Source organism: Amblyomma mixtum, chromosome 10 (genome assembly GCF_055824585.1).
Source record: "Amblyomma mixtum isolate Tamu chromosome 10, ASM5582458v1, whole genome shotgun sequence".
Lineage (NCBI taxonomy): Eukaryota > Metazoa > Arthropoda > Arachnida > Ixodida > Ixodidae > Amblyomma > Amblyomma mixtum.
In genome coordinates, this window is record NC_143021.1 from 124,790,223 (window position 1) to 124,816,733 (window position 26,511).

At 49.4% G+C, this 26,511-nt stretch overlaps 1 protein-coding gene across 2 annotated transcripts in view; it reads right to left on the bottom strand.

Annotated features, from left to right (window-relative positions):
* LOC149326864 (venom metalloproteinase BumaMPs1-like) overlaps positions 1–21,260 on the bottom strand; it is a 58,950-nt gene extending 37,690 nt beyond the window's left edge. The window contains exons 1-2 of one of the 2 annotated variants that reach the window (XM_089562942.1): positions 20,572–21,260; positions 514–686 (exon numbers count right to left, since the gene is read on the bottom strand). In XM_089562942.1, coding sequence (XP_089419068.1) covers positions 514–686; positions 20,572–21,010 — 612 coding nt within the window. In that variant the 5' untranslated portion in view covers positions 21,011–21,260. Of the gene's footprint in view, positions 1–513; positions 687–5,243; positions 5,325–20,571 lie in introns of those variants that run through there. The other variant, XM_089562943.1, reaches the window with a different exon arrangement.
* Between the last annotated feature and the right edge of the window lie 5,251 nt (positions 21,261–26,511).

The following is a 26,511-nucleotide window of genomic DNA, read 5'->3' on the forward strand; positions in this document are numbered from 1 at the left end:
CTTATATATATGCAATGCGGAAAAGCCAACTCAAGTAACATTGAAATGCGATTTCTGACGTTCGATATTTATAACTGTTTTGTGAATAAGAAAATTTAGACTGGTTTCAGATACGATGTTGACGACGGTGAGTTTCGCAATGTATGCTTGGCCTCAAAGATGAACAGCGAAAAGTTTATTCGTCTATTTAGTTATTTTTTGTCTAATCATCAATATTCTCTACGTGCTTAATATCCGCCTTGCATTAAACCCCCCTGCAAAAGCCGCAGCGATATGTCTCCGGAAGTCTTAAAATGAAAATCTGTAAGCATTAAAAAACACCCAGTATTGCTGATTACGTGCGTCAGCTCTACTCAGAAATGATTATGTGGAAACTGCCCGTACATACCTCTTAGAAGCAATCTGTATCTACGGTTCTTGATTAAACGCTGAAAATACCTAAAGCTAGAATATATTACTGCGTTTCATTGATAACCTACGGATACAGACGGAATTACTTTACTTTGCACTTACGAATAGTGTGAATGACTGCCCGTCTTCCTCCGTCAGCACTCGCACTGTGGGCGCTGCTACCGACGCTTTTCTGAGGGAGAGCGTCAGATTATCGTGGACGTGAATGACAATCCTCCCGTCAGAGGCTCGCTCATTGAGAAGCCTGGGGTAGACAATCCGTGGCTTCGGCGACCCTGCAAGGCGCAGTTTGCCTCGGTAATGAATCACAAAACTGAGGGGTTAGGAGAGCTTTGCAGTGTAAGACGATTGGCAGCTAAGACGCAGCGCTGCATAGTGTCCAATCTTCGTTTTGGGGGACCTGATGGTTGGGCTCGCGGTTATTAAATACCCAGAAGCATTGTAAATTCAGACTTATGACTTTTGTGCAGGAGATGTGCAAGTCAGCGCGGTACCTGTAAGAGTTTATTACAGCGAAACTCTGTTACAATAAAAAATATGCATGCCAAAGCTGCACTGTTCGTTGTGCACCGCTGTCGTCTCTGACGAGTAGAGGTAGTGGCAGCAGGCGGCAGTTGCAATTGGGTACATCGCTTGAGGGCTACATCCCTTGGCGTGTGGCCTAGCTAGTACGTCATCTTGGTATAGAAAAGCAACATTAAAGCTCTATAGGCGGCTCAGCCGGGAAAAGGGTCATGAAGTGTGTTTTCTGGCGTGATGTCTACACTGAATCGTAAAAAGCCGAAGAACTATAGCCAGTACCGAAGGTTAGGCCAGTCGTGCTCGTTTTTATCGCGCCATTCGTCATATAAGACGATGCCCGGAACGCAAAGTGCCATGGCAGGTTTAAAGTCAAAGAACCAAAACCTCCCTATTTGTCATATTGAATGGACGGATAGAATGCTGGATGGTCTCCGGGAGGCCGTTTTATTCATTTGCGTGGATATGCGAAGATCGTTGACTCCGACGTGAGAGCATGGTGGCGGCAATGTCGAGACGGACCACTCGCTTAACGAAGATGAAATGTCCCGAACGACCGCAGGGACAGCCTGCATCACCGGTGTGGTCTGCGTGATCTTAAACATTGGTTGGTCGTTGTGAGCGACAAGACGTTTTGCTATTGCTACAACAGCACCGCTGAGCGCAGACCTGTTGAAACATTTTTGGACATCGACTTAGACGGTGCAGGCGAACAGGCGATTGACGTGATGTGAAATTCAAGCATTTACGGAGCACTTTGCTGAGATAGGGTGTTCTATGCCGTGAAAGTAAGGGTTGGTCCCTTTTCTATTACTTACTATGAAGTTTCCTTACCTCTGAATTTCGTCAGGATTGGCACATTACCCGAAAGAATTATTGCAGGAGGAGCGTGTGGAGTACATGATACAATAGAAATAACCGAACACAAAAGATGCGACCGTAGTGTCACAGCGTTATAGCTTTGGCAACGGAAAAAGATTTTACAGCATTTTCTCACCGGCTTGTAAACATAAAATTGTGGTAGGACTATTGTGTAACCGAAGAATTGAATCCTTGGCAGCATTGGAGTACATTCGGGCTATGAAACGGAAAAAGGTAAAAAAGATTGAGGGCACTGAACCAATCTTGGTTCCTATGAAAACCCGTCCTTAGGTGTCTGATTTCAAAGCTGTACCACGTGTCAATCCTTCTCCTCTGAAATACACATGCAACTTTTTTACTTGTCTCAGAACAGCAGTGGCAGTAAACATTTGGTTCACAGTTGTGCAGACGTTGCAAAGCTGTGCTTCAGTTCTTATATAAAGAAACAAAAAATACGCCCAAATAAAATTCAGCTCCTTGTATACCGAATAACTTTAAGGAAGGGCAGCTGTAATTGGAGCCCAGATATTTTGTTTTGTTATTTCTGTGTTACTTGCTTCTGCGCTGCGAGTAGTGTGCCGTTAGCGGTCATGGCTGGCAGTTCAGGAACGTTGACGTTAAGGCAATAGTTACGGTAAAAGCTAGTCCATGAAACTCAAAGCCTAACATAATTACAAATCTATTTTTCTTTGCTGACAGGCACATTGTACCTCGAGATAGACATTGATATATGGTAAACTCGCAGATTCATAAATTTGTTGATGTGGGAACGAGTGACTCACAGTTAACCTTTCTAATGCTGAAGTCAAAAGGTCCACGGGGCCCATTTGGATTCAAATGCCGGTTGAAAAAGTCCAAGAATGTCAGCCACGCATCTAAAGACCCCGGGCAGTTGTCCAGCGTTGGTACGACGCTGTCTCTGCTATACAACTGCTCCGCCTCAAAAGCATATTATCTTAAAAATGTGTGATATAATGGGCTTCCCATTGGAGTCATCGTTCTGCTTTTTTTAGCAATAGGGCATGGCAGACACGCTCAGCAGCGGCAAAGCATCTGCTCAGCAGTAGTAACAAAGGCCACGACATTTAGAACCATGCGTGCAGGACTCACCGCTATGTGATAGTCCCGAAAGACTCGTCGCCGTTGGTATTTACTACCGATACTGGCCAGCACAGAAGAATCTAGCTCGCCTAGTGTCGCTGCGGAAAACTGCAATCTCATAAGCCCCATCGCCGCTGTCGCGGGATTAAAGATCATAAAAGCGCGACAGAAGTTTTTTAGGGCTTCGGTCTTGGTTCACACTTGCGGTACTTCTTTGCTAACAGAATTTGTGAAGCACTCTGTGAGTTATCAGCAAATCTCACATTCCAGGCATTTTATAATGAAAGTTTTACAAAGGCACTTGATTTTATACTCGCTGAGAGACCCTATAAAATTATTATCCGAGTTCAAAATCACTCTTTTCGGTCCACAAATATTGCGCGAAACCGTTATTTATTACTGAGTTCTGTTCCATACCAATCTTTTGAGAAATCTTTCAGTACGACACAGTACGACAATAAAAGTTACGTAAAGCCAGCGGAGACGACTGACCGAGCAGAGTTTTCTCAGCATCTCTACAAAAAGCACAATTTCCTTTCAAAGACACAGCTACTGAGGGACGGCGAATGTTGGTACCAGCTCTTGGTGCGCAGTTTTTATCCTTGGGCGGTGTGCTGAGAGATGACACGTTTTAGACAAGATTAGTCAGTTACTTACGCGAACAAAATAAAAAAGCAATTTTACTGTCAGCTGTCAGTGTTGTGTGAAATTCTGCCGTGTGCCACCCTAGCCTATAGCCTAGCAGCTGCTAAGTTAGCAGCTCCGTAAACACAGGAGCAATTTCCAATCTTTTGTGTTTTCTGGATAAAATTTTATGGGGCAGGCATACTTAGACAAAGCCAAAGCTTCGTGCGTCTTTCATTTGCCGTCAGCCTACGAGGTTATGGTGCGACAGCAACGAATCGGTGGTAAAGCAAGAGGCCCCGCTTCGGCGGGCACCGCCATATTGGCTGAACGTAAATGGGTGTTAGGGTGCACGCTATTTTGTCAAAATGGCACTTGCTGCTGACATTAACCCATAACGCATGGTGTGCCTTAAGTTATGCTCATTCTTGGGGGTCGAAAGATTTCAGGCTTCCTACAGTAAAACTCCCTATTGTCTCACCTACTGGTTCCTAAGTGTACATTGGTAAAAATCGGCTAGCTTGGAAGCCTTCCCCGAATATGCAGCACACGCGACGAAACTGTGCTCGAGTGAAGACTAGCCCGAGAAATCTGCCCTGACAAAATTCTTTGGGCTGGGATCGGCCCGATCTTCTGATGGGATTTTGATATTTGCCTAAGACTGGGCACTTATCAGTAAAGGTCCTGGGCAAGTTTCTATAAACAACGCATCCACGACAGTAGGCTGTGGTTGGTGAATCCGATAGCGCCCCATTAGAATCTTTTTAACTGCACGGCAGCAGCTAGGTTGTATTCAAAGCCCACGTGAAAAAAGGTATAAATCTGTAAGGGCGGCTGAGAGAAACAGCGGCGGGTCGGCAAAAGATCATCGTAAAAGAAACAGCAAAAGATCATCGGAAGAAACTACACCTTCTATTTCACGTTTTCAAATTTTCCGCACAAATACATGTGAACTAATCCATTTATACCAAATGTAATCGCAAAATTCAAATACCAGGCTTGTACATTTGTCAATAAAATTAAGGGGCACTTTGGCGAAAGTGTTTTCCGCACCACTCTGACTGCCTCTGTGGCACTTGTGATGTCACAACTGGATGACATCACACATAATAATGATTAATTACTAAAACTGACAAATTACTAATTAATGGCTAATTACTTGTTAATCACTACATACTAATTAACTGCAAGTTAATGGCGCTTAAGCTTCGCCTTAAGGAGTGGAACGTGACAGCGTGTTGTAGCGCTGCCAGCGAGTCCACGGGACGCCACCACCAAGGAACGCCACCAGGAAAGGCGTCCATGTCGCTTCGACCGACTGCTGCGAATTCATCAGTTTCAAGTCCCAATACTCATGACTGGGAAGGTGATCGTCTTCGATTTAGGTCACCTGAAACTCGCTCGCAGTCTCTCTGCACCTGCGTGCTCGAGACAAACATCATGTCGCATCTACCGTAACGGCGTGTTCTCGTTTCGATGGAGTCATAAATGCAGTTCTTAAAATTAAGTAGGCAAGGTGATCACGTACTGCAAACTCTTTTACTGAATATTTCCTGTTCGCAATATCATGCTAAGCTACCTAGCCACCATGCGATGGCAGGATTATGCCTCGGATGAGATAAAATGTTGGCTAGCCTGTAGATATCTTCAATTCGGCGATGTTCCAAACACGAAGCAGGCAGCTAAAGTACTAGGTTAAAAATAGCTAATGATCACGAAAGATTTACCTTTCACATACGTCATCAAGAAGAGAAGCAAGCAGACGAATTTCATGGTCGGTAGATTCGCGTACTACTGCAGAGCGTTCGCGAACTATATAATTATGAGGGTGGGCTGGAGCGGTAGACCGCAGGACGCGTGAATGTCGCTCTTGACTTAATACCATCTGCGCTGGACTGAAGAAGGTCGACGATTGTCGGTGACTTTCCAACCGGACCTACCATTTTATATAAAAATACGATAGAGGCAGGCTTTTTCATGACCGCAAATGAAAAACATTTGATATCAGCACGAACACAGTATGATAATAAATCATATGCGCTAAATTTTAGAGTAAATGTGCTCCTGCCCCGCTTGTGATGAGACGCGTTGTTGAAAAAAATTGTTTGTGAGCATATATGCCGGTAGTGCGTCCAGTACGCCCACGGAAATTTTAATACAGCATTGATCACAGCAGCCACTAAACTCATGGCAGCCCTTAAAGTTAACATTCGCGCTTCCAACCTCGCTAAAGTAACCTTCCCCACGGAAATTATACCCGTAAGCCGCTACGACAATGTTATCGCACGTCGCAATGTTTTTTATAGGAAGAAATATTTTTTTTACATGTAAATTTTTGTTAGGTACGCCGAAATGACCTGGATACTAACGTTCGCGGCTAAAGGGCTTTCATAATCACACCCAGCTTCAGAATTCCGTTCGCTTGGAATGTACTCCGCTTCCCTTAAGAAGAGACGTTTATTTTTCCTTCGCATTGCATGCCTTGCGCAAGCCTATTTTTTCCTTTTGTGTACGACTATGATATCATTACCCCCGTTTGTTCCGTCCCCCACTCTTTCAGCCATGTAAAATAAAACGGCAGTGAAAAAAAACACTTCCTCATATATTTAGATCACCGACAATACGCATTCAAATTTTATGAAAGGAGACAATTTAAATCAGGGCATTAATGCATTGCACTTTTCATTTATATCCAACAGAAACTGGAAACCTTTCGCCGCCTAGCTCAGCACTATTTTGAACAAGGCGCGCTTCTCAGCTTCGGTGGGGCTTGGGAAGCTGGTGAATTGAAAGTGGAAGAATTTGTTTTTCATACAAAATGTAAGATGCATTCGCTTTCTAGTTGTAGGTTAAATGAGCGTGATCACCATGCCGTTTTGATCAGCTGGGCGTGGGCACCTTTACGGCGGCTGTCGTCTTTAAGTTTTCTTCTCTGCAATGTGCCTTTATCAGGCTAGGAAAATCTCCAAATTTATGGCAAATCGTTGTTGGTTAGGACAACCTGAAAAATTGTTAGGACAAACCTGAATGGAGTTTCACCGATGCCAACTTGACTGATGAGCAGCATTATATAGAGGGTGCCGTGATGACCTGTGCCTGTGAAATGAGCTTATAATTAGATATATTTCATTAAACCTTCCTCGCTGATAACGACGGACGAATGGCCAGGTCACGCCGGAAAGTTATTTTTGCCACTCATCCCCTCCTTGATTGCTCAATTACGTCAGTTGAGCTGTAAATCTGGATGAAAGTACCCCGCAACACATGCATGCTAAGGTAATTCAACCAAATGTACTGTTTTGGGAGTATGGCTGACTCTTTTCTATATAAATATGCCTGCTTACAGTGTCAGTGAAAACTTCAATAATGAATTCTAGATAATTAGGTGCTTAAAGGTGATAATTTGCATCTTTCCTGATGCATAACTTTATTGCTGAGGTAGGTTTCCTGTAAGTCTCCACGCTTAATTGCAAGAAATCTGTAAAAACCAAACGGGGTCGCATAATATATCAAGATATATTCAAACCTGAGATGTAATTCAGGGTGAATAGCCGTTTTTTGTGTTCAATAAAATTTTATACGTCAAGAAGAAGTTATCCAAGGCAATGAAATGGATGGTCGTTTTTCATGAAACGCAGTAGTTAACTTAGAAAACAATCGCATAAGATGATACGTGGAAAACACCACTTTAACAATGTCTCAAAATCGCCAGCTTGGATCTCCGCAGAAGGAAAAGCAAAACTTTGTAAAACCTGAATATTTTTGCAGTTTGCAGTTTGCGGTCCCCAGCTTTCACAAGAGCAAAATGCTTTTTGGTTCATATTATTTAGCACAAGAAATTGCGGCGATGATACAAAATGTTACATCTGTGAGAAAAAGTTGGCAGTGGTATAACTCTTTTATAGGTAGTAAGACGGGAAGGAGCTCTAGCTAAGTAAGGTCACACATTGTTAAGCCTGATTCACGCTTAGCACGCCGCTTTCGCAGTGCCTCTGCTCGGCGAGCAATGTCGGCTGGATGATGGGACGCAGCCTGGCTTCTCTGCCGAACCGTCCTCTCACTAGGGCCGGCCTCCATGGCTGTGCGGAGCAAATAAAACTGTTCTCTTACGTATTTCTCGCAAAAAACATTTTACTCCTTTCTCTTACACCCTGAAAAAGCATGTATATCACGGGGTTACACAACATAAATATTTAGGGGTAAGTAGTAGTAGTAAGAGGCCTTTACTCGGCCATAATTTACCGGCCGAGCATGTCGACCGCCTAGGCGACCAGAAGTCGCTGTTCTTCCTCCCCTTCAGTGCCAAGCCAGTCGAGCCAGGTGGTGATGGATAAATAAGGTTGGGGGTAGGAACACGACTGCTGAGCAGCCGGGCAATAAAAGAGGCAATGGGCCAGGTCCGCATAGATACAGGGGCAGTTGGGACAGGAAGGGTCTGATCGATAGCGATAGAGAAAGAGGCGAGACGGGGTGATAACTACATTCATTTGGATGTGCCGAAGAAGGCGAGCCTCAGGCACCGTGAGCGATGGATGAGGGGGAGGGTAAAGGCGTCTGTCTAGGCGGAGCTCGAGGTAGACCTCTTTTATGCTGCGGCAAAGGGTGAGTCTCCCACCGTCCTCCGAGGGCTTGGGCCAGGGGATCAACGTTGCCCGGAAAAGTGTGTCTCGGGCGAGCTGATGGGCCAGCTCATTGCCGTCAATCCCTGAATGCCCAGGGACCCAGCGGAGGAAAACGATGGAAGGCTGCAATGCGGAGACCGCTCGTTCGACCTCCTGTTGGAGAGAAGGGGTTAGGGTTCGTTTCTGTATGTGGTGTATAGCGGCTTGTGAGTCTGAATAGACTGTGTACTCTTGAAGAGAGGGAAGGAAAGCAAATGTCTGAAGGGCATGTGCAATGGCGAGGACCTCGAGGAACAGTGCATCCGGAGGGTGTAGATACGGCCTGCTGGTGTGGGTTTCAGGAGCGGGGAGGTGGGGATCGTACAGGGCGTAGCCGCAGGAACCTCGAGTAGCCACGAAGGAGGCATCCGTTTAGGATACACCCTGGGTATCAAAGAGAGGGGAATGGTGCTGCGCGGCCGCATGACGACGGCCGGCGTGCAGGACGGGGGACATGTTGGTCGGGAGGGGGAGGATACGAAGATTGGGAGCAGGGGTTGGAATAGGAGAGGTAAAAGGGGCGACGGTAATGGGAGAGATACCCGCTTGAGTCAGTAACCACTGACTCTGACGGGTAAGGTTAAGGCGGGCAAGCTGGGAGTCACGATGGAGAGAGAGAAGAGAACGGAGAGGATTAAAGAGGCCTGTGGCAAAGATCTTAGCGGTAGAGGTAGGGATAGGGAGGTTGAGAGCTGCCTTGTAGAGGCCCACAAGGGCAGCTTCGAGAGTTTTGAGCTGAGTCTGATTGAAGGAAATGTAGGGTGCAAAGTACAAGACCTTGTTGAGGGCCAGCGCGTAGGCAACTCGGCACGCGTGAGCCTGGTGGAGACCTGAGCGCCGAGTGACCACGCGCCGCAGTAGGTGAGTTACGGAGTGGCAGATGATGACAGCGTGGTGGAGGGCTTGCACGTTCTTGGCCGCATGCAAAGGAAAGCCAAGAACTTTGCACTGCGTGACGACAGGAATGGGAGAGCCAGAAAGTTGGAGAGAGACGAAGTGGTTGTGTGAGCGCTGGTATGAGGAATGGTTGAGGAAGAGAAGCTCGCTTTTTCAGGAGCAGGAGAGCGGCCAGCGGTGGTGAGAAAGGAGTCAATTAGATCTAGGCCACGTTGCAGAGTGTTCTGTACGTGACCGGGAGAGCCCGACGGACACCATAGAGTGATGTCATCGGCGTAAAATATATGAAGCAGGTCGGGAATTTCAGCTAGCTGGGAGGCGAGAGGGGCCATAGCAAGATTGAAAAGGGTAGGAGAGAGAACAGCACCTTGAGGAGTGCCATGGGTGAGGCGGTGGGGGTCGGACAGATGGGTGTCTACTCGAAAGCGAGAACACGTTTAGAGAGAAATGAACGGATATAAGAGTACATGCGGGATCCACAGTCCAGGGAGTCGAGTTGGGAAAGGATGTGGTCGTGGCAAACATTCTCGAAGGCCTTGCGAACATCGACGGTCACAAGTGCGTGAATTTTAGTGGGGGTAGGTGCCAGAAAGGTGGTAGGAGAATCAGAAATATGTCTTGTGCACAGACGCGGCGTCGGAAGCCAATGAGAGAATGGGGGAGAACTCCCTCGCCTCGAGAAAATTAGAGAGGCGAGTCAAGGCCATTCGCTCAAGGGTCTTACCAACGCACGATGTCAGGGAGATTGGGCGGAGGTTAGAGAGAGAGGGAGGTTTGCCCGGCTTTGGAATCATAGAAATGAGGGAGGAGGTCCAGGAGCTCGGCAGGCAGCCGCTGTTCCAGGCCTCATTGTAGGTATCAAGGAGGAATTCTTTGGCGCAGTCAGGAAGGTTGCGAAGTGTGGTATATGTAAAGGCATCCTCGCCGGGAGCCGAGCGTGTAGCATTAGCAGCCAGAGCCGATTCGAGCTCTCAGAGAGTGAAGTAGTGGTCTAGATCAGGGTTAGGCCCGCTCGAGTACATCGGGTAGGAGGGTGCCAGAAGGGGAGGGAGGTAGAGAGAGGCGAGCTGATCAAAAACATCAGAGGGAGTCGCCTGAGTGAGGGCTTTAGCAAGAGTCGGAGCAAGGGCAGGCTTAGTGCCAAGGAGGGATTTGAAGAGAGACCATGTGGATCGCGAATGCAAAGCACAGTCAAGATGGTGACAAAGAGCCCTCCAACGAGAGTGCTCGAGTGAGGCGCAATAGGTGACGATCTCGGCCCGCAGTGCAGTGATCCGGGAGGAGAGTTGGGCATTGTGGGGTTGGGAGCGAAAGGAGCGTTGAAGACGTTTACGGCGACGCCATAAACGGAGAAGATGAGGATCTGGGTCTTGCACTGTGTGACGAGTGCGAATGCGGCGGCTACTGCACGTGAGCGCTGCAGTGATGCGCGACGTCCAGTCGTCGTAGGACTGAAAGGAGTCGGAGGCGAGATTAGTGCGGAAGGCGTGCCAGTCAGTGTGAATGACCGGATGACATCGAGGGATGTGGGAAAGAGAGGTGTGAACATGGACAAGGAAGTGGCCACTCAGAACAGTTTCGGCTGTCACCTGCCAGTGAAAGGAAAGTGAACCCCGAGAGAAAGTGAGGTCAGGTGTCGTGGGGCGCTGTGAGGCAGTGCCCGCTCGAGTAGGGCAGCCAGGGTATTAACAAGGGTGAGGTGGCGTTCCTGGGCTAGACATTGGAGGAGGCGGCCGGGTTTGAGGGTTTGAGGGTAGCCCCAGAGTGTATGAGGGGCATTGAAGTCACCACCAAAGAGGAGATGGGAGTTAGAAGGAAGAGAGTGAAGGAACTTGCCCAGGGCGGAGAATAAAGAGGAGGCGACAGGGGGGATGCAGCGATGGCGTAGAGGTAGAACATCCGCCTCGCGTGCAAGAGGACCAGGGTTCGAATCCTGGTGCCACGCAATTCTCCACCGGATAAAAAAAAACTCCGCGTGTCGATGGAATTGCATAACCAGGCTAGGAGTGCGGCCTGGTTTCGGTGACCAGAGCCGACAACGCACTTCCTCACCAGAACAGGATTTGGCCACCCTGGTGTAGTACTTGGCCACAACCTTCTATGAACAAACCAATTAACCCTCGGCCCTCAGTCCCCAGCGGCTGCGGAGCAACTGACCAAGGCGGTGGTCGGATCTGTGACGCAGCGGAGGGTGCTAAGAATCTCTGGCTCCGGACAGGCCGCCATTGTAAACTGAACCTGGCAACGTTTAACGCAAGAACCTTATCAAGTGAGGCTAGCTTAGCAGTGCTATTGGAGGAATTAGCCGGTATTAAATGGGATGTCATAGGGCTTAGTGAGGTTAGGAGGACATATGAGGCGTATACAGTACTTAAGGGCGGACATGTACTGTGCTATCGTGGATTAGCAGATAGGCGAGAACTAGGGGTGGGATTCCTCATTAATCAGGATATAGCTGGCAACATCGAGGAGTTCTACAGTATTAAAGAGAGTGGCAGCTATCGTAATTAGGCTTAATAAGAGGTACAAGCTGAAGGTGGTGCAGGCCTACGCGCCTACATCAAGCCATGAAGACCAGATAGTTGAGAGCTTCTATGAGGATCTGGAATCGGCAATGACCAAAGTAAAATCACAGTACACTGTACTGATGGGCGACTTTAATGCAAAGGTAGGTAAAAAGCAGGCTGGAGACAAGGCGGTAGTTGACTATGGCATAGGTTCTAGGAACAGTAGGGGAGAGTTATTAGTAGAGTTCGCAGATAGAAATAATTTACGGATTATGAATACCTTCTTCCGCAAACGAGCAAACAGGAAGTGGACGTGGAAGAGCCCCAATGGTGAGACTAAAAATGAAATAGACTTCATACTGTGTGCCCACCTTGGCATCGTAGAGGATGTGGAGGTACTCGAAAGGTCCGTTGTAGCGACCACAGAATGGTAAGGTCTCGTGTTAGCTTAGATTTGAAGAGGGAACGGAGGAAACTGGTGAAGCGAAAGGCTATTAATGAGTTAGCATTAAGAGGGAAGGTAGAGAAATTCAGAATGTCGCAGCAAAACAGATGTTCTGCTTTAACTGAAGAAGACGACCGTAGTGTTGAAACAATGAATGATAATCTTACAGCTATCGTTATAGAGTGCGCCGCAAAAGTAGGTGGTAGGATGGTTCGACAGGATACCAGTAAACTATCTGAGGAGACTAAAGATCTGATTAAGAAACGCCAAAACATGAGGACGTCTAACTCCTGTTAAATACGAGGTAGCATGGACGAGGTAGCAGCATCCCACCGCTGCCACCAGTTTGTTACGGACGAGGTAGCATAGACGTGCCCCGGAGAGCAAAATGAGGGACGCCTGTGACGAGGCTGCTGGGAAAAGACAATGAAGAGGAATTTATACATGAATATTTACAAGTGAGCTGCAGGAACGCTGCATCGTGACAGCTCAACAGGAGAGCATGATGACAAAAGCTCTTCGGCCGTGCCGCTGCCGGCTTTTTAAGAGTTCTCTTCCCTAGGGTCCCTAGATGGGGGCCGGGTTTCACTGGCACCAATCACCGACACGCACGCACTCACTCACTCCCGAGAGATCACGCCGTCGTCACGCGCTGGGAGAGGGGAACGATGCCAACCACGTAGCGCAGACGCCGAAATGTCCATGAGCGGCGTTCGCGCGCGTTTCGAACGCGCGTTCCCACTCGGTGTACGGGAAACGCTCGCTCAACCGGGCAGACGGACGCGGCTTCCGTGGCAATCCAGGCGTTCACCCAACGCGCGTCTCGGGGTTTGTCGGCGTTTCGCTGCTTCCATGTCGTTGTCTTCCCCACGACGAAAGCCGGACGTAACAGTCTGCCCCGCCGGGGGAAGGAGATCCCGATGGACAGGGGACAGCATCCGCTGTCCGGAGGGATGTCGCTTGAGGCTGGTCTCAACCGGAGTCGGTTCTCTCTCGGCGGTTCTGGAGCTCAGCGCACCCCGAAGTCTTCCTATGCAGGTGCAGATTCCCAAAGGGCACTGCAAAGTGACTCGTGCTCCGCTAGCGTTAGAACCACGCCGAAAACCCGACCGCTCAGTCCGCAAGCACGACACAATCCCCACTAAGCGATGCCAGGCTCTTTCCCTCTTACAAACCCAATCAATCCCTGGGAGTAGTTCCGCAGCACTGTGAAAATGCCCACAAATCGGCACATTACACCACAAAGCGCATGTCAATTTAAAACAAACAAAACCAATCGGTTCAAAATCCTACATCAGGAAGAAAAACTACCAGCAAACTGCAACTATGATGCTGATTCTTGCGCTAGGGACGTCAACGTAAGCAATCGGCGTTACCGTTGAGACTCCCCTTTTTGTGATGTATTTCGATTCGTAATGACCACAACAATTACGAACGCACTTGTTTCCCCGCAAAGATTCGCTCAACAACGAAGCCAAGGTCACAGTAATTTTCCTAATGCCATAAAATCAACTCCAGGCGCTTATGCTAGTCGCTTACAATGGCCCGTCTGGCTAGTACTTCCGCGTGTCAGCGGACGCTGCTACACATAGGCACCACTAGTGCATGTTTCAAAACAATTTCAAAAGAAACGCTTTCAATGTAAACAACGCGTCGGGAACCTATTCCTGCTCAAACTCTTTCTTTTTCTACAAAACTTTTTGTCTGCAGGAATGGTTTAAAAAAAAGAAAAAGCAAACAGCAGAGACATCCTCGGAATCCGCTGCTAGCGAGCCGCGCCGCGGCTCAAAGGGGTCGCCTATTCTTCAACCGCGCCCTGCGCGGACGCACACCAACAGTGGCTTTAGCAGCCGACAATTCACAAAATTCGAAGGGCTTAACTGCGCTTCGACACCTGCGAGCCTCAGACGCCACGCGACATTGATTTGTTTCGCACACCGGCCGCGTGTCTCCAACACCCAAGTAGCGTCTGAACATTTGAATGCGAGGGGTTGACGGACGCGTATGAAAGAAACGCCTACGAGGACTCCTTTCTCGATTCAGCAATGTTCTTCGACTGGAGCCCGTATTGCGGCTTTCTTTCATGCGGTAGCTGGGCGTGCTTCTCTGCGAACCGCTGTGAGGTTCCCCCGTCCTGCAAGAACTACCGCGGGGTCGCCGCGATGGGTCAGGTGGCTTTCGTTTTGTCTGTAAACGCCTAGTCAGCTTGGCCCTTTTTCGGCGCCTGTCGCGTCTGGAGTACCGCGGTGGCAGTATCCGACGATTACGTTGTTGACCGGCCTTAACCCCTACAATGTTTTGGGCCCGACCTTCGTCCTTTTTCCGCGGTCTACCCCTTGGCTTGGCTCTCTCTGAGCGCGGCCGCTTTCCTAAAACTGCCTTCGCAGAACGGCCCTGCGCGCCTCCCTTGCTCGCGGTGTCCTCACCCTCCGCATCTTTTCTCTGACGCAGCACCGAGCCGGATTTCACCCTTAAGTTCGAATTATCGGCTCGTGCTTTCGGTGAGTCACCGCAGGTCGCAGTAGCCAGCTGTTCCGACAGCACTTTATCTCCTGCTGAGCATAACTTGCTCTCCTGAGGCTTGCTAATCGACCCTGCGACCCTAACTCCCTGGCCTGCAACTTGATCTAAACCACACTCGATGGCTAACGTTGCGATCTGCCCTTGGGTTTCAGCGGTGCACTCGGGTGACTCGCAGCCAATCTCTTTAAAGCAAAACGACGTCTCCAAATTTGGGCTGCTATTGTTCGCCGGCCGCATCGAAGAAATGTCTCCCTTGATTCCCTCATTGCGCCGGCCGGTGAGCTCACTATTCTCTTCCTGAGAGAAAACGCCAGCCTCACTTTTCAAAATAGCCTCGGCCTCAAAGTTAGAGACGGCCGCTTCTTTATTAGCACTGACAGTGCTCTCGAACAAAGCAGGTCGCTCGGCTTTGTTTTCGATGGGATTCCTGCAACTCACAGTTTGCTTTTGGTTCCCATTACTCTCTGCTGAGAGCAATAACTTGCCCTCCTGAGGCTTGCTGTTCGATCCTACTACCCTAACGCTCTTGCCCGGAACTTGAACTATGAGACGCTGTTCGGCTAACGTAGCGTTATTGTCCTGGGTACTACCTTCTCGATCGCAGCAATCAGCCTCCTTCCCGGAAAGTGCATGCTTCTCTGGGCTCAAAACCAACGCATTGCCCCTTTCCTTATTTTTAGCAGTGCCTACATTATCGCCCAAGCCCTCACGGCTGGCGGATCTGCACTCTTCCTCTTTGCTAACCTCAGTGCCTACATTATCGCCCGAGCCCTCATGGCTGGCGGATCTGCACTCTTCCTCGTTGCTAGCCTTAGTGCCTACATTATCGCCCGAGCCCTCATGGCTGGCGGATCTGCACTCTTCCTCGTTGCTAGCCTTTCGTCCGAACTCATCGGTCCTCGCTGCCGAAGTGGCCTTTCTTTCCTGGACCAAACCTGTCCTATGCCGCCACTTCTGAACAGCACTCGTGTCATCCGGCGACTGAGCAGAGCTTCTCTGTCCCTGACACTATTGCGGCGTAATTTACCACCGTCAATGTGGCCTTCCAAATCTGCCTCCGCGGGAATACGAAAGTATCGGAGGAGCGCACTTTTAGCAATCGGATAGTTGTGGGCGTCCTCGTCAGACAACCGCGCTAATACATTGGCGGCTTCACACGGTAAAGTTCCCATCAACACAATTGGCCAATCACCCTGGTCTAGCTGCTCCTCCATGCAAATTCTCTCAAAATTTTCTAGAAAATCTCCGAAATTTTCACCTTTTCTAAAAAAACTTAAGCGAGATCGCGTTCTCCTTCCTCTGATCGCGTTAAGTTCACGTGTGAGTTCCCGCATCTCTCTTTCGTATTCCTGTTGCCGCTGCTCTCTTTCGCGTTCCTCTTTCTCTTGTTTTTCTTTACGTTCGCGTTCCTCTTTCTTTTGTTTTTCTTTACGTTCAAGTTCCTCTTGTTCTCTTTTTGCCAATTCCCTCTCCTCAATAGTCTCAAGGCATTCCGCAAGCTCGTCATCTTCAGCCTCTAACGCAAGAATAGCCTTCAGCAGTTCTGGTTTTCTGAGTTTGTCTGATACCTCCAGACCCAACTCTTTCGCAAGCTCCAGTAACTTTGGTTTGCGCAGCGTCTTCCAATCCATGGCTGCTCTGAGTACTGCTTCTCTACTGCCCGCTATTGTCTTGCTGCAACTAACCCAGCAGCAACGACAACCCAATTACCAGCTCTGTTCCCGACACTAACAAAAGCCTGGCAAAACTCAGCAGAAGAAAGTCCCGCACTCACCAAACCTCGCAGCCAAGAATCCAGCGCAGTCGTTCCGCTGCAGGCAACCAGTCATCACAAAGGGCTGTTGCACTGCCCCCGACTCGCCGTCCTGCTGCTCAGCGTCCCGTTGTCCGCAACTCTCCGCCGGCGTCCGACGATTCGCACCCCACCGCTGCCACCAGTTTGTTAGATACGAGGTAGCATGGACGAGGTAGCAGCATCCCACCGCTGCCACCAGTTTGTTACGGACGAGGTAGCATAGACGTGCCCCGGAGAGCAAAATGAGGGACGCCTGTGACGAGGCTGCTGGGAAAAGACAATGAAGAGGAATTTATACATGAATATTTACAAGTGAGCTGCAGGAACGCTGCATCGTGACAGCTCAACAGGAGAGCATGATGACAAAAGCTCTTCGGCCGTGCCGCTGCCGGCTTTTTAAGAGTTCTCTTCCCTAGGGTCCCTAGATGGGGGCCGGGTTTCACTGGCACCAATCACCGACACGCACGCACTCACTCACTCCCGAGAGATCACGCCGTCGTCACGCGCTGGGAGAGGGGAACGATGCCAACCACGTAGCGCAGACGCCGAAATGTCCATGAGCGGCGTTCGCGCGCGTTTCGAACGCGCGTTCCCACTCGGTGTACGGGAAACGCTCGCTCAACCGGGCAGACGGACGCGGCTTCCGTGGCAATCCAGGCGTTCACCCAACGCGCGTCTCGGGGTTTGTCGGCGTTTCGCTGCTTCCATGTCGTTGTCTTCCCCACGACGAAAGCCGGACGTAACACTCCATAGACAGGATAGAACTGGCAGAGCTATCGAAGTTAATAAATAAGCGCAAGGTAGCCGACATAAGAAAGCTTACCATGGAGAAAATCGAGCATGCTCTAAGGAACGGAGGTAGCCTAAAATCAGTGCGGAGAAAACTGGGCATAGGTAAAAACCAGATGTATGCGCTAAAAAACAAACAGGGCAATGTCATCAGCAATATGCATAAGATAGTTGAATTAGCCGAATAGTTCTACACTAATCTATACAGTAGCGAATGTAATCATCAAGTTACTGAGCGAGCCAGTCGAGCACAGCAATGGGACATCCTGCCAGTAACGAAGGAGGAAGTAAAGAAAGCCTTAGGAGCAATGCAACGAGGGAAAGGAGCTGGTGAAGATCAGGTAACAGCAGATTTGTTGAAGGATGGAGGAGAGATTGTGCTACAAAAACTAGCCACCCTGTATACGCCATGCCTTGTGACCTTAAGAGTACCAGAAGCTTGGAAGAACGCTAACATTATCTTAATTCATAAGAAAGGAGACGTCAAGGACTTGAAGAATTACAGACCAATCAGCTTATTGTCCGTTGCCTACAAGGTATTTACCAAGGTAATCGCTAATAGAGTCACGACAACCTTGGACTTTAGTCAACCAAATGATCAGGCAGGCTTTCGTAAAGGATACTCGTCCATAGACCACATTCACACTATCAATCAGGTGATAGAGCAATGCGCAGAATATAACCAACCCCTATATATAGCCTTCATTGATTACGAGAATGCGTTTGACTCAGTGGAAACCTCGGCTGTCATGCAGGCATTGCGGAATCAGGGTGTAAAAGGGTGTTATGTGAAAATATTGGAAGATATTTATAACGATTGCACAGCTACTATAGTTCTCCATAAACTCAGCAATAAAATTCCAATACGGAAACGTGTCAGGCAGGGAGACACGGTCTCGCCAATGCTCTTCACTGCCTGCTTACAGGAGGTATTCCGGGGGCTGGAATGCGTAGAGTTGGGGATAACAGTTAATTGAGAATACCTAAGTAATTTGCGATTCGCTGATGACGTTGCCTTGCTAAACCACCCAGGACGAGAACTGCAAAGCATGATCAATCAGTTAGACAGGCTGAGCAGAACGGTGAGGCTAAGAATTAACATGCCGAAAACCAAAGTAATGTTCAACAGCCTATCAAGGGAACAGCACTTCGCAATTGGTAGCGAGGTGCTGGAAGTAGTAAGAGAATATGTCTACTTAGGGCAGGTAGTGCCCGCAGATCCGGATCATGAGAGGGAAATAACTAGAAGAATAAGAATGGGGTGGAGCGCATATGGCAGGTTTTCTCAGATCATGAATGGTAGCTTACCAATATCCCTGAAGAGAAAAGTATACAACAGCTGTATCCTACCGGTACTCACCTATGGGGCAGAAACGTGGAGGCTAACAAAGAGGATGCAGCTTAAGTTAAGAACAACGCAGAGAGCTATGGAAAGGAAAATGATAGGTGTAACGTTAAGAGATCGGAAGAGGGCGGAGTGGAAGAGGGAACAAACGCGGGTTAATGACATCTTAGATGAAATCAAGAGGAAGAAATGGGCTTGGGCAGGGCATGTAATGCGAAGGCAAGATAACTGCTGGTCCTTAAGTGTAACGGAGTGGATTACAAGAGAAAGCAAACGTAGCAGGGGGGGCAGAAAGTTAGGTGGGCGGATGAGATTAAGAAGTTTGCGGGGATACAGTGGCGGCAACTAACAAAGGACAGGGTTAATTGGAGAGACATAGGAGAGGCCTTTGCCCTGCAGTGGGTGTAGTCACGCTGATGATGATGATGATGACAGGGGGGTTGTAGAAAGACAAAAGGGTGAGTGAGACGCGGGAACAAGGGTGGTAATAGACCCCACCAACTAAATATTTAATGAGGGTGGAGGGATGTCAAGTGGCTCCACGAGCACGTCGCTGCGTACATAAGTAGAAGCAAGTGGTGTGGACGTAGTGGCATGGTAGGGGCGGTAGCCTGGGACAGAGCGGGCCGTCCGAGTCTCCTGGAGAAGGAGAAAATGAGGCAGGGAGGGGCGGGTGAGGAGATACTGGTGGAGGGGGGTCTTATTGTGGCGAAGATTTCGGCAGTTCCACTGCACAAAATCGAGGTCCTCGCCAAACGCCATTATGATAGTGGAGAGGTAGAGGCTCGCGACGGTACGCGTTCCTTCTTTTTTGCTGGGGGCAGTGACTCATGGACGATTTGGAGCATAGAAGTGAAAGATTCCAATTGCTTTGATTGTGCTTGGAGGGTGGTAAGAATCTGGAGAACCGATGTCTCCAGCTGAACCAAGCGAGTGTGGTGTGCCTGTGTGGTGGTTTCGACAAGATCAGCCAAAGGGGCGACCTGGGCGGTGGAGGAGCGAGTGGTGAACGTGGCAAGGTGCTCATTTAGCTTTGTAAGCTGGGAGGTAAGAGAGGAAGTGGTTGTCTGAAGGGTTTGGGTCAAAGCATGGATCTGCTGTTGTAGGTCGTGGGAAATACGCTGCTGGCGTTCGAGCATAGCGAGCCGGAGGTCGAACGAGCGGCTCTCATCAGTCAGGGATAGAGAGGGTGGTGTAGGGGAAGAGAGGGACGCTGGAACCGAGGATCCTTTAACTATGGCGGCATAAAGCCTGGTGGTGACGTGATCGGAGCTGATGGAGGTTCATGATTAGAGGAGGGGGAGGAGGAAGGGGTGGTGGGTTGAGTGGCCCGGTGCAAAGCTAGGCGTCGGAGGTACGCAGCTTTGGCTCACTCGCGTTGTTTAGCAAGGAGGAAGGAGCAAGTAGGGTCGAGGGAGGGGTGGGTGTTTACCTAACAATGAACGCACCAGGCCTGGGCACACACATGAGCGGAAGCATCAGCGGGTAGAGGAGCAGCACAGCGACAGCACTTGGCCGGAACGCTGTGCTGGGGGGGCACTGGTGGGCGCGATGTCCTAGAGTGAGACAAAGGGTGCAGGTGGGAGGTTTAGGTTTATGAGGACGGCACCGGAAGGCAACGCGTTTGAAATATACAAAGTGGGGGATGACGGTACTAGCGAAAGTTATGAGCACCGACTGAGTGGATCCCATCATGCGAGCAGCGAGAATATCTGTTTTGAAAGATTCCAGATCATGCATGAGGTCATCAGGAATGAAGTGGCCCCCGACATTATGGATGACGCCGAGGCATGAGATGGGAGGATGGGGGGTGTCAGTTTTGATGATGACAGGCTTACCATGAAGCTTAAGATGCGTGACAGAAAGTAGGAGGTGGGCGGTGAGAGGAGAATGAGTTTTTAGAAACACAAGGCTTTGGGCTGGCTTGGCCTGAAGGGTGATGTCGGCACTGGTCTTAGAGGAAAGTTGGGCAGCGGAGGCGACTGCGGCGAGTACGTCGTAGAGAGGTAGCTTGGGGGTGAGGGTTCCAGGGGGAAGCTTAATGGCAACTGTGATAAGCTCGGCGCGGGGTCGGGCTGCGGTGGCAGGCTTACGGTTGGCATCGATGGTGCTGCAGCCGATTTCCTGCGATGGAGTGTCATCTGCCGGGGACGTCGTAAATTCCATGTCTGAGTCCTCAGCCGGAGTCTCAATGTGCGACGCGGGTGCCGGGCTGGAGGTCTTGGGGTCAGTGGGACCTTTGGCGGGAGTAGGTGCAGCGGCTCCAGCGGCGGCGACGAACGCAGCCGGCTGCGACGCGTCTATGGCCCCGAAGCTCTTGGCGTCCCTTAGAGCGTGGAGTTGGCTAGGTGTGGACGCTGCGCCGACGACGAACGCTGCCGGCTGCGACGCGGCCGTCGAGCCGGTGCTCCCAGCGTCGCTCAAGGCGTTCAGTGCGGCAGGAATGTGCTCGATAGCGTGGGCGGCGTTGAACGTAGCCGTTTGAGAGACAGCTGTCGACGTGGTTGGAGCAAAGCCCCGCGGTGGCGGCATCGGTGGGTCTGGGCTGCAGGGGCTTGGTCAGACGCTGCATTGCGGCGGTGCAGGCGCGGCGCATTAGGGTTAGCGAGGCGCCGCGCCGCTTCACAGTTTTGGAGACGCATGGAGGGCCAGTTCGGCAGCGGGCCGGGATGCCGATGGTTTCCATGTGCTTCGGGAGCCTTCCTGAAGCGATGGAGTGTAAATCCAGGGGCGGGCGAGGCCCTGGACCAGGCCAGGGGCAGGTTAAAGCAGAGCACGGTAGGCAGCCAGCTAACCAGCGCGGCGCCACCTAGCGGACTTTAGGGGTAACGTTAACTCGTGACTTAACATGGACTTCACATGCTGCAGCAGACATCTGCTCCTCGTCTTTTTCTAAGCTTTGCTACTTAAGGCGGAAGCTTAAAGATGCTCCAAGTAAAGTTGAACTCCTTGCATACTCAACATTCATTAGGTCTAAATTAGAGTTCGCTTCGGTATTATGGGATCCATTCATAAAGAAAGACATATGCAAGATAGAGATGGTGCAAAAGAAAGCGGTTAGGTTTATTTGTAACAAATACAGGAGGTTAGACTCACCTACAACACTAATGAAAACCAACCATATTCCATTCCTTGCAGTACGCAGAAAAATTTCCTGTCTTTTTTTTATGCATAATCTTTTAACACACAAACTAAACGTACCCCGTCCCGCAATTCTCAAACAACTGTCGCGGCGAACACACCATTCACGAATTCATTTGCTCGAACCCATTTTGCAAAGACTGACTCATTCAAGCGCAGTTTTTTTCCGCGGATTGTTTGCGACTGGAAGTCTCTTCCCGAGGCCATTTTCCACTCCTCAAATTTTAGTAAAGCTCTTGAGAAGCATTTTCTTGAGAGAATGAGCGTTGTATTTCCTTATTCTGCTCATTGTTTGTAACCCCATGTATTTCCTTTGGTATTTGTCATTTTAAATGCCTTAGCACCTCCTGCAGGGGCAAACATATTGGCCTGCAGTATTTTGAAATAAATAAATAAATAATACTAGAAGCGAGTGTAGGTGCCGTGCATGTGCATATATTGCACGGGTGGCGGCGCGATGGCGGCGAAGCCGCAGCTGCGCCAGTCACCTGGCTATTCTCGTAATTAGGCGACGGGGCCCAGCGCGGCGGCGGCAGTCCGCACCTGAGGCGGGCCACGTGGTGTAATGCCAGGCCGCTCCTCCGGTTTAGAGGTCAAACGACATATTTCGTGACCTTCAACGCCGCGGCTCGGAGTGTAAGAGCTCCTCTCTTAAAAAAAAAAAAAGTTTCCGGTGCAGTAATTAAACAGGAAGAATGTAGAAATTGACACTTGATATTTTATGTGAATATTTATTGCTCCTTTCTACAACCAAAAGTTGCAATTCATTTTTCTAGAAGCGAGTTTTTCAGTCATTGTGTCGAAATCTGAAATTGACAAGTTTCGAAAATATGTCAAATTTGACTCGGATTTAAACAAGGTATCATGTTATTTTCTTTAAAATTTCTCTGAAAAATGTGCAGTGCCTGTCAATTCTAGGCGAGCAATTAGTGTTTTAAACCAAATAAAATACCTAATGCGGGACATATTTTATTTAGTAACCGTGATAAAAGATGTATCTACATTTACAACCACTATGCCTTTTTTCAATTTTTTTTTTCATTTTTGTAATATTGCCCTTTAGCATATAGTGGGTGTTACTGAAAGATTTTAGGTAACTTTAAAAAATAGCCTTTCTTAGGTAAAATCTTTCTTCCTTCGCGCAGTGATTGTAGCGCCCGTAGCGGGCACTATAAAACAGGTTCCAAGTGCTATTTAAGGCAAATATTAACTAAAATTTGCTCATTAACATTTTAGTTATTGTATTGCAGATCATGTCATGCGAAGGCAAGAAACCGCTGGTCCTTAATGGTAACGGAGTGTATTCCAAGAGAAGGCAAGCGTAGCAGGGGGGGCCAGGGCGTTAGGTGGGCTGATGAGATAAAGAAATTTGCGGGAATGCGGTGGCCGCAACTGGCGAAGGAGAGGGTAATTGGAGAGACGTGGCAGAGGCCTTTGCTATGCAGAGGGCGCAGTCAGGCTGATGATGATGATGATGATGTCTGTTTGTAATACGGAATGTGTTTAGGGTCATCAGTAAAGCCGATATCCGGCGTTATATTTACGAAAATGTAATGACGCATAGAACTACACCTCTGAGAATCTCTACTCTCCAGACGCGCGCAGCGGTCTGCGTGCGGCCGCTCAGCGCCGCAAATTCACGCCCTCTTGTTGACGTCACTTAAAACTGGGCACGTCACACGTAAGCCGCGCCTTATCTGCGGCTCGAACGGAAAGTGGCTCGCCGTAGCCGCCGTCTGCGTGCATCCTTCTCGCCCGCCAAGTGTGACTTGTCATTACTCGATCCCAGCGCGCGCCGCCGTGACATCCGAAAAGATAAAAGTGAGAAATGTGTAATCTAGAAACCAACATTATTAAATTCTTTTGGAGCGCGTTAGCATCGGCTGTTTTATCCTTTCCCCGCTCAACGTGGCTGCAGCTGCGTATGGACATTTTTGGACGGCTCAGGGAGTCGCATGGTTCTTGCATACGTAAACGCGGATGTAAACCTCACTTTAGCCAATCGGCTGTATACTGCACGACCGCCCGGTCGCCGCTTACCATCACTTTCTTCGTTCAAAACGGTGTTGAACCGCTTTGGGACCAACGGTGTGATGCGTGCTCAAAGAAGCAGACGGCACCATGTCCTGAGGGAAGATTTTGAGCTGCAGGCGAGTGCGACAAAAGTCGTTGATGCATGTCGAGGAAAATTCGCCTTAGTTTAGAGAGTGTTGTCTAAAAATCAGTTATACCCGCATCACCTACCTCTACCTAAGGCAAGATAACCGCTGGTCCTTAAGGGTAACGGAGTGGATTCCAAGAGAAAGCAAACGTAGCAGGGGATGGCAGAAAGTTAGGTGGGCGGATGCGATTGAGAAGTTTGCGGGGATACAGTGGCGGCAACAGACAAAGGACAGGGTTAATTGGAGAGAAATGGGAGAGGCCTATGCCCTGCAGTGGGTGTAGTCAGGCTGATGATCATGATGATGATGATGACCTACCTCTACATCACGGACTCACGGATAGCGACTTCCATCGGAGGCTGGACTTCTGCAAGTGGCGCCTCATCCAGTGTCACCAAGAAGAGAATTTTCTAAATAATGTGCTTGAGTCCAACGATGCGCACTTGGATAGAGATGCGGCAGCTAACTTACACAACGCACACTACTAGTCAATAGGAAACCCACACTAGCTGCAAGAGCACACAGGCAACAGTGGCAATTCTCTACAAATGTGTGGTATGAAATTTTTCGCGCCCGCTTCTTTAGGCCATACTTTCTTGCAGTAAACATGAGAGCTAAGCGTTGTACCGACTTTGTACAGCTTTGAACAAGCGTTGTACAACCAAGCGTTGTATTCACTTTCCGGCGCGCAGCTGCCGCACAGAGCCCGTTGCGCACGTCTGGAAAGCGGAGATTCTGAGCGCTGTAGTTCAGCGCGCAATTGCATTTTCGTAAATCTAACGAAGGATAACCGGTTGACTGATGATCCTCTTTCGTCGAACTACGAGGAAGTTAAGACGCTGCTGGCCGCGCAGAACACTCACGTTGCTAAACTAAAAAAGCACTGCGTTGCAAAGGCTGAGAGTTTAGCAGATACAGCTATTGTAATAAATGAACTTCGATACACAGAGAACAATCGCGAAGCCTAATCTTCTGGCAGAACATTGAGATGTATGGAATTAAGAAAGCAGATAAGGGGGTCCTGAACATGCAGCGCTAAGAGACGAGGGTCGATGCAGAGACGAGACACAGGGCGCTGCAAGCCCTGCGCTGCAAGCCAACAAAGAACACGGCTAAAAGGTGGTGTGAACGTAAACCATAAAATCCCCTTAAACGAACAAAGGTGGCTGAAGCTAAGAGAGAGAGATGAAAACTAGAATAAATAATGGAATTAGTGTCCCCAGGATATTTATAAAGAAGTGGCGAAAGGGCTGGGGTGTGAAAAGGAGCAGCATAAGAAACCAAGGCGCGAAAATTACAGTGACCGGGAAAGAAACGCAAACTCCTTTTTCCAACAGGGCTACTAAGTGCGTACTGACGCATATGTCTTGTTGCTTGATGATGAAACCTGCCTCAGTTATCTCCCGAGTGAGTTGGTTGCTGCTCTTTGCGAGAATTTTCGTTTCCTTATACATCGGGGAGCGCCGGCGACAAGGACTACACACACGAACTTGGACGGCTAGGATGCTAGAATTAGCGTTGTGTTCGAGCAGTCTCTTATTAATACGTCGACCAATCTGGCCGATGTATTCTCTGCCGCAAGACAAAAGAATTGAGTACCCCACACCTTTGCTGCAATTTATAAAAGGGTCACGATGCCCAACACGGCATTCGAGATCTTTTTCACCGGAACCGTTCACTCTCTGCGGAGTCTAGAGAGGCGGTGAGGGGCTGAAAAAACAACGTCTGCTCCTAATTTTCGTCCAATCTTTTCGAGGTTGTGGGAAACATGGCGTACATAGGAAATAACGGCGAGTGTCTTGTTGCGATCCCTTGCCTGCGACGGAGGGGGGGGGGGGGGGGCGTTTTTACACTGCATTTTCTTTAACATGTAAAGACGAAGACCAACATTCTGTGCAGCGGCGGCAGTGCCATCGCTGCGCGTGCTTTGGGCTCGCTTTGGCTGACCGCAGACTGTTGCCGCCCTGCTCCTTTAATAAGGTCCCAGTTCCTTTAATAAACCCCCGTCTTACATTTGGTGGAGTCGCCGGGTAACGATATCGGCTCTGGAGCTCCGTAACCGCACTCTTCCAACACCTGCTATGCCTGTGGACACCCAAAATCAAGCCGTGCAAGCAGGCCCACCGACTGTCATCTGTGCCGGCTCCCTTCGCCAGCGGGACCCGGCTGTCTTCAGCGGAACAGATGAGCAGGACGTGGAAGATTGGATCGCGTCTTACGAACGTGTGAGTCTCTATAACAAATGGGACGACGAGACTAAGCTAAACAATGACATTTTTTATCTTACCGGTGTCGCCAATTTATGGTACCGCAACCATGAAGGCGACGTTGGAACTTGGTCGGCCTTCAAGACGAAGTTCCCCGAAGTGTTTGGTCGCCCAGCCGTCAGACAACTCCGCGCCGAACAGCGCTTGCGTGAACGGTCGCAGCAGGTCGGCGAAAGCTTCACTAGCTACATAGAAGATGTAATCGCCCTCTGCAACCGAATGAACGTCAGCATGCCGGAAGCTGACAAGATAAAGCAGATCCTGAAAGGTATTGATGATGACGCCTTTCAAATGCTGCTCGCGCGGGACTTGCGCACCGTTTCAGAAGTCATCACGCTGTGCCAGAGCTTCGAGGAGCTGCGGAAGCAGCGGGTCCTGACTCGTCAGCATTCAGCTCATGTAGAGTCACTTGCTGGACTGACACCCGCAGCTGATAACTCCTCTCTGCTGCAGCAAGTCAAAG